The sequence below is a fragment of the Aspergillus campestris genome (assembly GCF_002847485.1).
Source record: "Aspergillus campestris IBT 28561 chromosome Unknown P168scaffold_11, whole genome shotgun sequence".
Lineage (NCBI taxonomy): Eukaryota > Fungi > Ascomycota > Eurotiomycetes > Eurotiales > Aspergillaceae > Aspergillus > Aspergillus campestris.
This window is the reverse complement of record NW_020194346.1, coordinates 1134038-1150567: the sequence shown is the minus strand read 5'-3', so window position 1 is coordinate 1150567 and position 16530 is coordinate 1134038. Positions and strand designations below refer to the sequence as shown.

The window sequence follows — 16530 nt, the reverse complement described above, 5'->3', positions numbered from 1 at the left end:
CAGGAAGCTGTTGACAACCCTGGAAGTATACTGGACTTACGCCCTAGTCCTAATCTGGACCTCCAGCCAAAACGCCTTACACTGCCGGCAACAGTGCTATCCAAAGTTCCGGCCCTGAGCTGTTGGCTCTCTGACTACTCCGTACCCTGAGAGTTTGTCTGCACAGGACTCGCCATGGCCGGCCAAGGAGGTCCCCGGAAGCGCAGACGCCCAGCCCAGTCCTGCGAGCAGTGCCGTCATCGAAAGGTGCGCTGCGACCGCAACATACCATGTGGCCCTTGCACGCGTGCACGATCTTCTCCTCACTGCTCTTATCGTGATAGAAGTCCATCATTAAGTTCGTCCGCCATAGGAATCATCGCTACTCCGGACACGCCACATCGTCAACCACTAGTTACGGGGGCCTTCGAGCGAAGAGCATCGAGCCATATGACCCCGACGGAGCTAGGAGACACCAACCTTCAACCTGGCGTTGAGTTGTCTCTAGGGCAAATCCAGCATCGACTACAGTTACTTGAAGATCGATTGGCTGCCTTAGCAAAGAACCCCAGCTTGACTCGGGATAATCAATGGCTGGAAAAGGCGTTGCACGATCTGACTGAGAAAACACAGAACATCGAACAGCAGCTTGCCGTGGCACCACAGCTTGCTCATACTCAGCTAACGGGTGACAATGGTGATCTATCAATCTCAAATATTCCGCCACGTCTTCATGCGTCAGCTAGTAAAACAAAATCCTTGGGTGCTAACCATTGGATCCATAAGGTGGAGAAAGTATGGCACTCGCTCGTTGACCTGACTGTATTCCGGAGACTAACTGCGTGATAGTTTCAAGTTGCTGATTCCTTCATTGGTAAAGAACCAGAAGTTGATTTCAAAGACCTGAAGGCAGATCTGACAAACGTGGTCAAGGACTGTCGGGCCCTTCGGAAATCCATCAAATCTCGCCAGTCTGTGACACTCAATGAGCCTGTAGCTGATCTTCATAGCACCATCCCGCCAAAGCTTGTCTGCGACGAGTTGGTCCAATGCTATCTTCGGACTTTTGGATCAATGTATCGTGTATTACATATGCCCTCTTTCTGGAAAAGTTACAGACAATTCTGGACAGAACCCAAGTTTCCCCCTGTATCCTTTCTAATGAAGCTAGTACTGGTACTTGCTATCGGAACTGCCTTCTATTCAAATTCCACCGGTAGGGTCAACAACCAGTTCACGCACCTGAAGCAGAAATGGGTGTATGCGGCTCAATGGTGGTTTACGGGGCCATCCGAAAAGACAACAGCCAGTCTAGATGGGCTACAAGTATTTTGCCTGTTATTAACAGCGCGCAAAATCAGTGGCTTGGGAACATCACATGTGCTTTCCACAAGTTCACTGATAGAGATGGCAATGAGATTAGGGCTTCACATTGACCCTTCAAATTTTCCAGCTTTATCTGCCCTTGAATCCGAGATGCGTGTTCGCTTGTGGGCTACAATCCTTGAACTGGCCCTTCAGTCATCTTTGGAGTTAGGGTTACCTTGCAACCTACCGCTGGGATTTGACACGAGACCACCATTGAACATCAATGATCAAGATATCGGCCCTGGCAAACCCACCATTGCTTTACCTTCAATGCCGAGTAACGAGTGGACAGATACCTCTGTTTTATTATTGCTTCACGAATCGGTCAAACCTCGCATGGGAATTGTTCAATTCGTTGCCAGTCCCGGTAGGAAGTCATATCAACAAGCTTTGCAGTTCACGGCGGACATGAGACTCGCCTGTCGTGAATTGGCCAGTGCTGCCCAGACATTCGAAGCTTCAAAGGCAAGCCAAGGGCTCGGACTCACCGACTTCCACAAAAAGTTCCTTGATATAGAGTTACACAGGTATATTGTGGCTCTCCATGCACCATTCACGGTACAAGCTCGAAAGGACCCTCGGTTCTACTATTCTCGCAAGGCCTCTCTCGAGTCTGCAATGGTCATTGCATCCTACGCTAATGACCTGTGCCTCCCGTCTGGCCCGTTAGACGATTTCTCAAATCTGATCCTTGTTGGCTCGGGCAGCTTCAAGGGTCCTCTAGCACTAGACATCATCTCGGCCCTTGGCCTTGAGCTTGTCACCCAACTGGAAGAGGAATCTTCTCCGCAATCGCTGTTTTCTGGGTCCGAGAATGAGCTTGCTAAGGCCACTCGTGCTCCTGTAGTTCGAATACTTGAGCATATTCTTGACCAGCTCTTGCAAATCATCTCATTGGGTAGTCCTAACCTGAAGCGATATAATTTTCTCGCGGCGATCCTGGCTCAACTTCGTGCCATGCAGTCCAACCAATGCGTGAAGCGGGTTGTCTATGAGACCGTAACCCATGGTATACAAGAATGCTATGGCATGCTACAGTCAATGATGGCCGGCATACCCCAAACTCCGACTGCAGAAGTTCCAATCGGCATGGCCGCTCCAGCTGCTCCTGGTTTGCCTGATCCAACTTCTACTCAATTTGGCTTCCATTTGGTGGTACGTTCCTGTTTTTGGGGGTCTATATATCAAGAGAGTATGGGTTCTAATTTTCAAGTAGGACCCAATATTTGATATTGATCTTGATCTTGCCAGTCTTCTGTGCCTCGAGGGTATCGATGACCCCAGCAGCTCTTATCTATAAATTAGAATTGTCAAATTTGTCTACTCTGATTTCCTCATTTTCCCCCTTCTTTTTTTACCTACAGATCTTCTACCATGATGGAATATTTTAATGATACTGTGCAACCGGATCCATCTCAGAAACGAAGACAACGAAGGACGCGAATGGGGACACGAATGGGGCACAACTACTGGCTTGACAATCAATCAGTCTAGAAGTTCATACTTTGACAAATCAAGAATATATTGCTGATGCTAGATATCCGGCACGGTGATAGCCTTGGATTACCACGGTTACTATATTAACAAGGGTTGGGAATTGTTCAAATGATTTTATGGTAAGACCGTAGAAGAGGGTTGATCGCCTCTTTATATATTTCCGGGGGATAGCGAGGCCGGTGAACATCAACAAAAGTGAATTGCGCGCCCATTTCACACAGACCTGTATATAGGTTTAGATAGAGGTTTGGAGAAGTTGTACGAAGATATACACCAAAACCTACCCAAAGAATATATAATAACTAATGCGACTAGCAAAATATCTGTATAGGAGAGCTGACTAAATCTTATGAACAATACGGTCATGTGATGCCATGTGATATTCCATCTAGCACCGAGCTTTTCAAACCAAGGAACTTACTCTATTCAGACATCCACTGAGACATTGTTTTGGAACTCGGAGTATTATAACCGTGAACCGACACAGCTACAACTGATGCTGTCATCTGTGCGTGGGTCTCTCCCGGCCTGATCCTAACCGCGCTAGCTTGACCTCTCCAACCCAGCGACAGTCTCCACCGACAGAACACCTATTAATTACTACCATCGCATCCTCTCATCCCATACTCATATTCATATCCAGGTCGACCCCTTGATCAATTCCACACAGTATCGACTGTTGAATGGTTTGCGTGAGATGATGGCAGTGTCTTAGTCGGCGATCAATTCCCCTCGCGTCATCCCCCATTTCTCTCCCCGCGCTTATCCATCCTCTCACCACTCCGACTCCCTCCATTTCTCTCCCCCCCAGGTGGTGGCTGGTCCTCCCCACAAACAACTCCCCAACTCCCCCTCTCTTACCCCGGATTTCTTAATTTTGATTTGTCCCCCGCCCATATGGTGAGATTGCGACACTCGTCATGCCACCGGACATCCAGGTCTTCGTGAAATGGAAAGATCAGACTATCTTTGCCGGAGAAGACGTGGAATGCACCATCACCTTCAAGAACGTCGCGGAGAGCGTCGATTCCACTCGTGCTGCCCAGAGCCCCCAACAACGAAATCAATCGCGAACGAGGGATATTAGCCCCCACTCCGAGTCGCGATTCTCACTCAAATCCCCCTCCAGCATCTTCTTCAGCTCCAGCTCTAGCCGCCGTTCCTACCCGTCCATTCCGAAGAAGAGCCCGTCCCATCGCATCTCCTCGTCCGTTAGCTCCCCGTTGATCGGCTCCCATAGCTTCCCACCTCCGTCGTCGCCGCGCAACGGCCCTCCGTTCGGGCATAAGCATAAACGGTCCGTCTCGATCTTGTCGATTGATAGCGAGGGTGGAGACAAGACCCCGAGGACCTCGTCGCAATATGGCCGCCCCATGGTGCCGCCCAGGGGCCATGGACGCTCTGCCAGCATGCAGGTAGTACCAAGGCGATATGAAGGCTACGAGGACGGTTCCAGCAGAGGTATACAGTGACGTACATGTCCTTTCAGTCGGACTGAGTCTAACGAATGACTTCTCTTCCAGATGGACACAGCCCTGGCCGTGGATTGCCATCCGTGACGCCTTTAACCCCGTCGCCTGGAAAACTAAGGGTCGACGTGGAGGGATTGACGCGACCAGGTCTCCCAGCACCAGGACGCCTCAGTCCCGGCAGAACGATCGAACCCCAACGGATGCCTGCCCGCCGGCCTCAATTGCCTCCGATCGACTTCAAGTTTCCCGCCGCTCCACCTTCAGACACCAGCAACGGTCGCCCGGGAACGTCCCCCTCTTCTTTGTCGGCGGAAGGTAGTGCGATCACAACGAAATCGCGAGGGAGTGACGGTTTTGCACTCGCCCCTGGGATGACCAAGATCGCGTCGACATCGAGCGTGAGTGGGAGTCATCGGAGCAGTGGGGAGTTTTATGCCCCCAGCGACAAATCCTCCGAGACGTTCCAGTCGGAATACACGAACTACTTGATGGGCCCGCTGCGACCGTCGCCGGTGCGGATGCGGCACGCACGGCACATGTCCAGCGTGGACCCGGTGGGCTCACATCCTCATGCCCAGACGCTCCTGATGGGCTATGCGCAAATCAGCGCATCGTTCACCGTCGACGGGTCGTTGATCAACCAAGCTATGTTTGAAGAAGTGAAGCGGAAAGGGGTCGTTGGGGGTCAAGGTGGGATGGCCGGCGGTCCCAACGGGCGAGCGACACCCAGTGGCGACAAGGGTCGCAAAGGCGGATTCTGGGGTGCCTTGAAGTGGAACAGTATCGAGGAGTCTCTGAGCGGACTCCTCCAGAACAATGAAATGGACGGGCTACGGGAGATGCGGGGGGTGAGCTCCTCCCGATCGATTCCTTTACTATCCACATCGCAATCGTTATTGTTTGTCGACCTACGGCTGGCACCCGGTGAAGAGCAGTCCTACTCGTTTTCTTTTACACTGCCTAGCGGCCTACCAGCCAGTCACAGGGGCAAGGCGATCAAGATTGCCTACAACCTCGTAATCGGCACGCAACGCCCAAGTGCCCCGAATGAAACCCAGCGGATGAATCGCATCAGTATCCCGTTCCGTGTCTTTAGCGGTGTCAATAGTAAGTACTCCCTACTAGAAGTGTCTGCGCATAGTTAACCCATCCTAGGCCAAGGAACAATCCTTGGACATGACCTGATGCAACCCTACGTCCTTCTCCGCGACGAAGCGAGGGTGCAAAAAGTCAACTCCAGCATGCCCCCTCCGGTCAAAACAAAAAGCATCAGCGGGGCCACGTGGGCCTCGGCACCGGAGTTCTTGTCCTACGTGGACGAGATTCTGGAGCAGCGGTCCCGCAGTACGCTGCTCCGACCACCCGATAGCCTGGCGGATAAGCGGCTCAGTCACGACGTGTCGACCCCTGGGCCGCTGACCTGCAAGGATGCCATCGACCTGGCTGTTCTGCGGAGCAACCAAGCATTGGCTTCTTCCCGTAGCCCGAACCGGTTCGAAATCGCGCGCAACGGACGCCGGATTGCCGTGGTGGTGCTCAATCGGCCGTCGCACCGGTTGGGGGAAACGATCATCGCCACGATCGACTTTGCGGACGCCGCGCTGCCATGTTATGCGATGCGAGCGTCGCTCGAAACGTCGGAGCGAGTGGCCCCCGAGTTGGCGGTGCGGTCCAACGCGAGCATCCGACGGGCGACGCGGCGCGTACATGCCACCTTTTTCGAGAACACCCTGTTTGCCTCGCGGGTGGTGTTCAGTCCGGCAGTTCCCATGGCGGCCACGCCGACGATCCTGACGACGGGCGTCAATCACGAGTGGGAGCTGCGATTCGAGTTTGTGACCAACAGCGCGCAGCACAATCCGCCATCGGGAGCAGGTCTACTTGAGACGGCGATGGAGGACGACCGCGGCATTATTAGAACGGCGATCGAGAGCCTGGGGTGTGAGTCTTTTGAGATTGCAATCCCGATCACGGTCTACGGGGAGACAGTTCGAGAGCAAACGCCTGAGGAGAGTGAAGGGTATTCTATATAGGACGTAATCATATATACCTGCCACGCAAAGACGTGGAGTAACTTCTGTTCTTTTCATTGCAAAGCCGTTGGGGAAAATATGGTTAATCAATGCGAATATGAGACAACCCTTGCATATATATAATAGTTCCTGTTCGTTACATCGTGTGCGAACGGAGAAGTAAATGATAGGGATTACTCGAGTCGTCGGGGCAACGACGGGAGATGCCCGGGGCATCCAGGGATCGGGGAGTGGAGTCCTTAGGCTCCATCATCGAGCAGAGCGATACTCCAAGCTCCATCTCCCGATGCGATCGCATGACGGTGTCTTTCTGTCTTCCTGTTTCCCACTATCCTCCTCATACAATAATCTTCCCTTATCCTCCCCTCGTTGAAACTTGGTGAGTTTATCGAATTCCCTGCTTACGCGTTCTGTATCTCTAACCGAGGGACTCGTCTGAATGTAGGCGCATTCCGACCGCCCACTACTCGATACGCTGCACCGTCGATCCAACCGCCCGCTTGCGTGACGTGACGATACTATCTAGAGCTTGAGGAATTGAACCGAGGACGAGACGAGTGGAAATAATGGCTTCGTTGATCACTACCATGTCAGTGCCCATGATCGCTGTGAACTACTCTCTGCTTCTGCCCCGCCATCGTCGTCATCATCATCATCAGCAGCAGCAGCACTCGCACATTCTTCCCATCTCCACAAATATCCTGGTCGAATAGGACAAAATTCACACTCCCTACCTCTCTATTATTGATCCTTTGCGTGCCCTCCTGTTGAACCCGCTGCACCTATACCTATGACCGATGGAGGGAACCGTCCACCTCAACTCTGTACTGACATTTCCTAGCAATGCGCGCACGCGAGCGCCCTTTAAGCCGCGATCGGCCGCCAAAGGAACCAGCAGCTACCAGCTGAGACAGTTTGCCGAGGCGACGCTGGGTAGCGGGAGCTTGCGCAAGGCCGTCAAGCTGCCCGAGGGGGAGGATCTGAACGAATGGTTGGCGGTGAATGGTGAGCCTCGCTTCTCATGATGCATACCGCTGGGTAGACGTGGAAGCTAATCAGAGGCAGTGGTCGATTTCTACAACCAGATCAACCTGCTCTACGGATCCATCACCGAGTTTTGCTCGCCGCAATCATGCCCCGAGATGAAAGCGACCGATGAGTATGCACGCCGTTACCTACCCCAGTAAGGGTCACGTCGCTGATAATGGAATAGGTTCGAGTATCTGTGGCAGGACTCGGAGAACTACAAGCGCCCGACCAAGATGTCTGCTCCGGAGTATATCGAGCATCTGATGAGTTGGGTGCAGAGCAATGTCGACAATGAGCAGATGTTTCCCAGCCGGCTGGGTAGGTGTCTCTTCTTCTTTTCCCATATGCCGAGGTGGACCGCGAGGCTAACATTGAATAGGCGTGCCTTTTCCCAAAAGTTTCTCCTCCCTCGTTCGCCAGATCTTCAAACGCCTGTACCGCGTGTACGCACACATCTACTGCCACCACTACCCCGTAGTAGTGCACCTAGGCCTGGAACCGCACCTCAACACCAGCTTCAAGCATTACATCCTGTTCATCGACGAGCACCGGCTGGCGACTGGGAAGGACTATTATGGGCCGCTGGGGGATCTGGTGGACAGTATGATCCGGAGTGATTAAGCGGACAGGAAGAAACGGCGTTCGGTGTTGGAGCATCATGTGGAACGGACATCACATAACTAGGTATTATTATGATTTGTTAGCGTTAGTCGTCACGAACGTAGGCAAGAATAAACAAGATTGAACGAGACCAAAAACCAAGATTTGCACAAAACGATGACACTAGTACACATATCGCTGCCTCAGGCCATAATCGAAAATTCGGCGCGAGCGGGAACTCACGTGACGCCGGGAGAAGTTGGAATCGGCAACTCCAACTTCGTCTCCCCCTCCGCAGACCACCTCATACAAAACCTCGTCCTCTCGACAGCTACTCGTCCCCTCCCTCCCCTCTCCACCACCCACCGGTCAATCTTCACCATGCTCCCCGCTAGCGTCGCCCGCGCCGGCCTGCGTGCCACGGCTCAGCAGTTCGCCATGCCTCGCACTGCCGTCATGAACGGCATGAGGACCTATGCCACCGCGACCCAGGAGGTCAAGGCCCCTGTTGCCCTGTACGGCGTTGACGGCACCTATGCCACTGCTCTGGTAGGTTTTCTCCGGTCGATAATTCTCAATGGATGGATAGGGGGGAATCAATGGTGGAATTGGACGTGCTGGCTACAAACGAGCCGCTTCTCCATTGACCCGACAAACATCACCAAACCATCAATATCCACAACCAATCCCAACGCAGCCGATCGAATAATATCAATCAGACCAAACTAACCATGATATAATAGTACACCGCCGCCTCCAAGGCCTCCGCCCTGGACCAGACCGCTCGCTCCCTCGCCAGCCTGGGCTCCACCCTCCAGGCCGACCGCAAGCTGACGGGCATCATCTCGGCCCCGACCCTGACCGTCTCCGACAAGCAGCAGATCGTGCAGGAGCTGCTCCGACTGACCGGCGACAAGGGCGAGGTTGTGAAGAACTTCCTGACTACGCTGGCGGAGAACAACCGTCTGGGTGCGCTTGAGGGTGTGTGCGAGAAGTTCAACACTCTGATGGGTGCTCACCGTGGTGAGGTTGAGTTGAACATTACCAGTGCTCAGGTATTCCTTATTCCTCCTACCCTTGGCCAGTAATAAATCAAGAAGAAAGAAGAAGAAAGAAACAAACACTGCCGTGAAAAGGATAATATCTAACTGACAATAATAGGAACTCGACACCAAGACCCTCAACCGCCTCGAGAAGGCCGTTGCCAAGTCCGAGTACAGCCAGGGCAAGAAGCTCAAGGTTGTTTCCAAGGTATTTATCCCACCTCACTATTCTACTTCAAATACTAACTAAGTAAAGGTCAACCCCGACCTCGTCGGCGGCCTCGTCGTCGAAATCGGCGACCGCACCATCGACCTCAGCGTGTCGTCCAAGATCGCCAAGCTGAACAAGGCCCTCACCGACGCTTTGTAAATTATCTCTCGTCTTTTTAAAACCCGTGTCCCTGTTACCCTATCTATCTATCCTCTAGATTATGCGGTGCACCTTGTCTAGTATCATATAACCAATCAACTATATTACTTCTTCTTTTCCTGTCCTTGCGCAGTGTCTCCATAGGGCTGTTTTGATGCTGTTTGTAGGAGAGTAGCAGTACCTAATGCTATCGATAGAGATACAAAGTATAGATCTACCAGAAGTACATCCAACCTAGCAAACAATAGCAGTATCAATGAACCAAACATGGCCAAAACAAGGCCTGTGCCAAATATCCCTAGTATATACTAAACAAACCATCATATACTAAACTACTCTATCATATATCAATCAATAACTATCCATCGCCGTCCCAGCAGTCATCATCATCGCCATCAATCATATTAGTTCATCCATCCATCCATCCATCCATCCATCCATCCACTCTCGAATATTGAGACCCTAGCACTCGCCAATTGGTTTTGTAGTTTAGGTCGAGCGGCCATGATAAGAATTGCTAACGCACCTCAATCTAGTTGGTATAGGTCAGTACTAAATATGACTACGCAGAGAGGAATATATAGAGATATAGACACTCCAAGTTAACAACAGGTTATACTATACTATATGTGTAAGCCAATACTATATATATACGCACGCATAAATGCAACATCTCTACCTCCAAAAACACAAACACATCTACTACCTTAGTTACCTTGTTATATCAAACCCTACCACGCCCCCGCCCACGCCCAGCACCATCATCTCCCTTCCCATCTCCACCCCCATCCTCATTAGAACCCCCATCATCCCCATCAACCTGCGTCTCAAACTCGTCCTCATAAGCGCCCATCGACTTCCTCCGCCTAACCTTCTCCAACTGACTCTCCACATATTGCGACACATGATCATCAGCGATGAGCGATCCGCCCGGTGTAGTCGGCCGAGCCTCATCCTTCACGGCGGAGTCGGCTCCGCCGGGAGTGGCGCTACCGCCGCCAAAGGCAGACTCGAAGTCGCTGCGGTTGCCGATGGAGCGGCTGGTGGAGGAGCGGCGGATGTTGGGGCGGCTGTTTGTGCGGTGGTGGGTGTGTGGGTTGGGGTGGGCGGAGGAGGAGCGGGCGAAGACGTCGTCGAAGTAGTGCGAGGCGGCAGCGAAGGGGGAGCGGGGGGTTTGGGGGAGGCGGCAGTTTATTCTGTTCTTGTTAGTATATGCTGTATGTATAGAGGGAGTGAAAGAGGAAACATACCCCGTATCGTGAATAACCTTAGCGATCAGGCCCGTCCAACCGCACTGATGAGACGCACCCAGACCCCGCCCGGTGTCGCCGTCAAAGTACTCGTGGAACCACATGTAGTCCTTCCAGTGCTCGTCAAAGTCAAGCAGGTCAGAGTTATCATATACAGCACGACGGCCTTGGTCATTGCGCGCAAACAAATGCTGCAGACGATGCTGGAGCTCTTCGGCCACATGTCCCAGGTGCATGTACTCCCCGGAACCCGTAGGACACTCAACCTGGAAAGAATCCCCGTAGAACATGTAAAATCGGAGGAGGGACTCAACCAGCAAGAAGTTAACGCAGAGCCAGACAGGCCCCCGCCAGTTACTGTTTCCACCAAACAAGGCACTATCCGACTCGCCAGCGACATAGCTCACGCGGAACTCCTGCCCGTTAACGGCCATCGAGTAGGGATGGTCGCTGTGGTGCTTGGACATGGAGCGGATGCCGTGCTTGGACAGGAACTCCGTCTCGTCGAGCATCCGCTTGAGGATCAGTTCCAGCCGGTCTTTGCTCACTAGCGAGAGCAGCAGGCGGTCGTCTTTGCCGCGGCGCTTCATGCTCGCGATGTTGCGCTCTGCGACGTCGGCGCGGTTCTCGATGAACCAGTCCATGCGGCGCTTGAAGGAGGGGAATTGGTTGATCAGTTCCGGTTCTAGGGTGAGAACTGCGTAGAGGGGGATTAGGCCGACTAGGGACCGGACGGGAAGTTGCTGTGTCCAGGGCTCGCCGTAGGAGATTGCGTCGTAGTAGAACCTAGTTGGTTAGCATGATTGGATCCGCAGTGTCAAGAGAAGTAATGCATACCCGTCTTCTTCGTTCCAGAGCGACGACTCCTGCCCGCCGGATCGGAACGTCATGGCGTCGCTGATGAGGATGAAATGCTCAAAGAATTTCGACGCAACTAGATGGTTGTTAGTCTTTTCTTTTTGTTTTGCAAGACACAAGCAACATACTATCTTCGTAAATGCGACGGTGCTTCGCCAGCTCGAGCGCAATGTTCAGCATACACAGGCAGTAGAACGCCATCCAGCCCGTACTATCCGCCTGCTCCAAGACACCCCCCGTGGGCAGCGGCTCAGACCGGTTAAAGAGCCCGATATTGTCGAGACCCAAGAACCCGCCCTCGAAGACATTCTTACCCCCCGAGTCCTTCCGGTTAACCCACCAGGTAAAGTTCAGCAGCAGCTTCTGGAAGACGCGTTCCAGGAAATCCAGATCCTGCCGCCCGTACATCTTCCGCTCGATCTTGAACGTGCGGAACACGGCCCACGCGTGCACGGGAGGGTTGACATCGCCAAAGTTCCACTCGTAGGCGGCCAGCTGGCCGTTGGGGTGCATGTACCACTCGCGCGTCAGCAGGTCGAGCTGCCGCTTCGCGAACTCGGGGTCGATCATGGCCAGTGGGATGCAGTGGAAGGCGGTGTCCCACGCGGCGAAGAAGGGATACTCCCACGAGTCGGGCATGGACAGGATGTCGTCCATGTACAGGTGCTTCCACTGCTGGTTGCGGACGTGCTTCCGACCGGGCGGCGGCGGCACCATGCCCGGGTCGCCGTTGGCCCACTGGTCCCAGACGAAGTGGTAGAACTGCTTGCACCACATCATGCCCGCGAAGGCCTGGCGCTGGATGTTGCGCAGATCGTCGCTCATGGGCAGCGGGCTGATGTGGTAGTAGAAGTCGTCGGCTTCGGCCCGGCGCTGCTCGACTACATCGTCCAGTGCTTCTTCGTCGACAAACTCCTCGCGCTTCCGCGATAGTCGGAACCGGACGACGGCACACTCGCCTGGGGGAATCCCCTCCCCTTCGTCGAAGGCGTACCAAGCGGCGAACTTGGTGCCCTTCTGCGCAGGGTTCACCACGTCCTTCTCCTCGTCGACGATGTGACGGTGGAAGGCGTCCTTCACGTACGCCTGGTCGTTCTCCGTCTGCCACAGCAGCTCGTTATTCGTCTCGTTCTCGGTGAACAGCATGCGCGGCAAGACGTCTTCCTGGCTGTCGGCGAACGCCGGCGACGGGGAGAAGCGGACGTAGCGCTCCCCGAGTTTGTGGTGGGTGGACTTGGTGACCATGGGGCCGACCTGCTCGAGGACAGGCCTCGGGGCGTCGTTCTCATGCCCCCAGGACCAGGTGTTGCGGAACCAGACTTGAGGGACGATGTGGAGGGGCGCCGGCTCGGGCCCGCGGTTGTAGGCGATGACGCGGAAGATGAGCTCCTCCTCATCGTCGCCCTCCTTGGCGGTCTCGATGAAGATATCCCAGTAGCGGTTGTCCTCGAAGACGCCCGTGTCGAGGATATTGTACTCACGATCCTCCCTTCCGCGGCGGGCGTTTTCCTCCACGAGGTTCTGGTAGGGGAACTTTTTCTGGGGGTACTTGTAGAGGTATTTCATGTACGAATGCTGGAGTCATATTGTTAGACTCCTTGCGATACTGACAGACGAAAACCAATTACCGTTGGAGTGTTATCCAGGTGGAAGTGCGCTTCCTTGACGCTTTCGCCATGATTGCCTTGGGGGTTGGAGAGGCCGAAGAGGCGTTCTTTGAGAAAGTCACTAGATGATGTCAATTTCCACCTTTTCCAAAAAAAAAAAAAAGAAGAATAAAAAAAAGAACATACTCCTTCTCATTCCAAAACGAAAACGCAATATTCTGCAAATTATGAGTATCGGAAACACCAGCGATACCATCCTCGCCCCAGCGGTAAGCTCGGGAGCGGGCATGGTCGTGGGAAAAGTCTGGACCAGCGGGGATCAGCACAGGTGGGGAAATCATCCAACCATCTCAACCAAGCCATTGATCGAGATAAAAGAATGAATTGCTCGCAACACAATTAGGAAAGAAATAGAGAGGGGGAATTTACAGCTCCAGGCGTCTCCATTCTCACTATCACGGCGCAAAAGGTCAACAAAAATATTGATTGTCGCCCCGACAGAGGGGTAATTGGTTGTAGTGGGACAGCGGTCGACTTACGAGTAATCCTCACGGACTGAAGGTATTGCAATAGTATGTCAGCGTCTAATTGAATTATTGGATTGTAGAATGGAGGGATCGAGGAGAAAAAAACCCACCGGTAGCCCATTGTCTCTCTGCAACGTAGGGACCCCATCGTTTCCAGTAGCGAGTGCGTTCCTTGTCTTCTTTTAAGCGCTTTTCTTCGGCGGATTCGTAGACGTGGCGGTCGATCAAGACCATGGTGGGATAAGGGAGAGAAGTCAATGAGGTATGGAGGAGGGGTGAAGGAGTAGAGAAGAGAAGGATGAAGGAGAGAGGGGAATGCGAGGAGGTCAAGAAGAGGGGATCAAGAACACTGCAGCTGTCAGGAAGATCCTCTGCAGTCCAACTCACACCTGCTTCTGCTTATCATTTTGCTTTCTTGGTCTGGTTCAAAGGTCGAGGTCAGTGCGGGGTGATGTCACTGCGGTCCAAACCTTGGAAGTCAACCCGATTAACCACTTTGGGATGGATGTCTGACCCGTTTGAAGAGGTTGAGGGGTTTATTGGTTGAGGATCGCATTTAACTACCTATCTTACACGCCACCGGTCCACTCTGATATTAGCGGAAGGAAGGGTTCGTCAATCGGAATTCTTCATATACGGACGCATCATACAGATACATCGAGAGGGGTTCGAGCTGGGATATCCACCAATGCAAATCCAACACAAATTATAAGATTAGCAAACATGCAAACGACGACTACGCCACAAAAGCGAATACCAACCCCTGCCGAAGACCGGGAGGTAGCACGCGAAAAGATAATCAGGTCCCTCGAACATCAGTCGCCATGCCCCGTCGCCGTGGCGAGAAAGAGGCACAACTGATAGACAGGGAAACCCACTATAAGGGAGAAGAGAAGAACGGACGTCGTCCACCGCAACAACCAATGCAGTCCTGGACGACGTAGAGGGGAATAAAACCGACGACCAAAACCAATTTCTCCAAATATGCCCCGCCAGATAACAATAAAACGAATGAAGCCAAATCCATTCCAACCCCGTTCGGTACCGACTCGATCGATTGGATCGATCCACAATAAAAAGGTCAAAAGGGTAATAATAATAATAGTAGTGATGAGAAGGAGAGTGAGAGGGACGATCCCCCGAGGACGCGATTGTCCACGGTCGACGGCTCACGAATGGCGGGGGGCATGCTGGTATCGCTGCTCATCCCCGCTGGAGTACTGGCCTGCGGTATCCGTGGGGGATGTGGTCGCTGACGTGGACGCTGTAGGGTTAGTTAGTGATGGGGATGAGGAATGGACGAGTTGATAACGGCCTTACAAGCGGATTGTTGGTAGTCGCCGGTCTGGGGCGGGGGGTTTCGTGAACCGCTCCCCGGCAATGCGACGGATTGGCGGGACTTTAGCCGTTCTTCGGCCTCACGGATCCTGGTCTGGAGTTCTTCCAGTTCCTTATTCTGGATCATCATTTTGTATCTCCTGCGGGTTTTCATTGTTAGGGGGTATTTTTTGGGGGGGGTGGATGATTGGGTCGAGCATACTTGTTGTCCACACTCTGGGACAGCTCGGTCACATCCGAGTCTAGGGAAAAGGCACTGTCAAGGGCAGTTGAGAATGCCTGAGCCATGGTCCTAGTATGTATGGTCAGGCGATATTCGGGAATATAACGGGGGTGGGGGAAAGAAGGGGAGACGAACGACTGCGGGCGAATGCGACCACTTGGCTTCCAACCTTGGTCTGCGTCGGACATGATGTATACTTATACAAAGATTATATATAAATATATAAAATAGTATATCAAGTGATATGGATATTTGATATCACGATCTCGGTGGGAGAGGGAGGAGATCGAGTCCGGTCAAAGAAATCGACCGGTCAAGCGCACGGGGAGGATTAGGAGGGTTCTCGGGGGCGCAACAAGAGAGGATGTGAGGCGTGGGCGTGGCCGATCGCAACGGACGAGCCTGGAGGAGGAAGAGGGGGGTGTGGAGAAGGATGGTTGATTGGCACGATGGATGGTTTGACAGGTTCAACGACCATGCACACGATGAATCGATCGAGGGGGGAGAAAGAAGGAGGAAGAGGGAGGATAAGAAAAAAAAAAAAATAAGAATAGGGAAAAAAAGAGAAGATCAGGAAGAAGCACGATCAAGAGAATAAAAGGAAGGAAAAGGTAGATCGAAATGGAGGTCGCACTACTGGTTTCGAATGGACCAGGACCACTTTTTCCCGTTTGGGATGGGGATAGACTATTGATATTGTCTTTCTATGTTATATCCGTACTTCGGATAGAATTGTTGATAGAGAAGAAGGTGACGGTACAAAAGAAGAGAGTAAAAGAAGAAGAAGTAAAACAAAGAAATAAAGAATCAAGAAAGGAAGAAAGAAAAAGAAGAGACTACTGGTATAGTTCGGATTATACTTTGAGGATGATGACGCAGGGACCAGAGAGGGGGAGATAAAAGGGGGAGAAGAAGGAGTGGGAAGAAGAGTGGGAAGCCCCTGATGCGTGGGGATGGATTGTATCGTTATTTACGGTATTGTTGAAGTATTATTAGGGGGTTTGAGGCTGCCTCGACAACAGTCTGTACGGTATGGTAATGGTCAGTACGAGTTATGAATCACTATATAATGCCAACTGAGTCAGCTATACATCACGTGCCCACCGCCCATTGCAGATGCCCTCTTTTTTCGGCACCAAGTCTAAGTCTGCCTGGATTCCTGGATTCCTGATTCGGGCTCTTCAATTTCTCTCTCTCCATCTTCTCTCCATCTGTTCTCTTCTCTCCTCCTCTCATCTCCATTGTCTCGACTAGTCTCGATCGGCATCATCCTCTAGTCCATCGTCAACCTAAACAACCCTTCCCCATCGCTTCCTCTCCTCTCTTCTCTTCTTTT

The 16530-nt window shown here is 52.6% G+C and overlaps 6 protein-coding genes across 6 annotated transcripts; 4 read left to right on the top strand and 2 right to left on the bottom strand.

Annotated features, from left to right (window-relative positions):
• Nucleotides 1–174: 174 nt before the first annotated feature.
• P168DRAFT_241187 (C6 zinc finger domain protein) lies at nt 175–2647 on the top strand (the record flags this gene model as incomplete). Its single annotated transcript, XM_024833753.1, has 3 exons — nt 175–724; nt 869–2502; nt 2564–2647. The coding sequence occupies 3 exons, from the start codon at nt 175–177 to the stop codon at nt 2645–2647; spliced, it is 2268 nt and encodes a 755-aa protein (XP_024690296.1).
• A 666-nt stretch (nt 2648–3313) lies between these two features.
• On the top strand, nt 3314–6453 carry P168DRAFT_274288 (putative intracellular protein transport protein (Sat1)). Its single transcript, XM_024835416.1, has 3 exons — nt 3314–4305; nt 4368–5423; nt 5472–6453. The coding sequence occupies exons 1-3, from the start codon at nt 3765–3767 to the stop codon at nt 6347–6349; spliced, it is 2475 nt and encodes an 824-aa protein (XP_024690295.1). The 5' UTR covers nt 3314–3764; the 3' UTR covers nt 6350–6453.
• A 383-nt stretch (nt 6454–6836) lies between these two features.
• P168DRAFT_274285 (Mob1/phocein family protein) lies at nt 6837–8005 on the top strand. The gene is made up of 4 exons (XM_024835415.1): nt 6837–7354; nt 7415–7508; nt 7563–7696; nt 7758–8005. The coding sequence occupies exons 1-4, from the start codon at nt 7147–7149 to the stop codon at nt 7997–7999; spliced, it is 678 nt and encodes a 225-aa protein (XP_024690294.1). The 5' UTR covers nt 6837–7146; the 3' UTR covers nt 8000–8005.
• Nucleotides 8006–8336: 331 nt separating this feature from the next.
• P168DRAFT_274281 (F1F0 ATP synthase subunit 5) lies at nt 8337–9507 on the top strand. The gene is made up of 4 exons (XM_024835414.1): nt 8337–8527; nt 8722–9033; nt 9140–9229; nt 9278–9507. Exons 1-4 carry the CDS (start codon nt 8360–8362, stop codon nt 9389–9391), a joined length of 684 nt encoding a protein of 227 aa, XP_024690293.1. The 5' UTR covers nt 8337–8359; the 3' UTR covers nt 9392–9507.
• Nucleotides 9508–9999: 492 nt separating this feature from the next.
• Nucleotides 10000–14044, bottom strand: P168DRAFT_292782 (uncharacterized protein). The gene is made up of 9 exons (XM_024837663.1): nt 13744–14044; nt 13646–13661; nt 13536–13558; nt 13293–13410; nt 13128–13227; nt 11628–13074; nt 11479–11575; nt 10642–11427; nt 10000–10587 (listed from the first exon to the last, which is right to left on the bottom strand). Exons 1-9 carry the CDS (start codon nt 13865–13867, stop codon nt 10116–10118), a joined length of 3183 nt encoding a protein of 1060 aa, XP_024690292.1. The 5' UTR covers nt 13868–14044; the 3' UTR covers nt 10000–10115.
• A 758-nt stretch (nt 14045–14802) lies between these two features.
• P168DRAFT_321277 (uncharacterized protein) lies at nt 14803–15259 on the bottom strand (the record flags this gene model as incomplete). The annotated part of the gene is made up of 3 exons (XM_024840447.1): nt 14803–14897; nt 14954–15111; nt 15174–15259. 3 exons carry the CDS (start codon nt 15257–15259, stop codon nt 14803–14805), a joined length of 339 nt encoding a protein of 112 aa, XP_024690291.1.
• Between the last annotated feature and the right edge of the window lie 1271 nt (nt 15260–16530).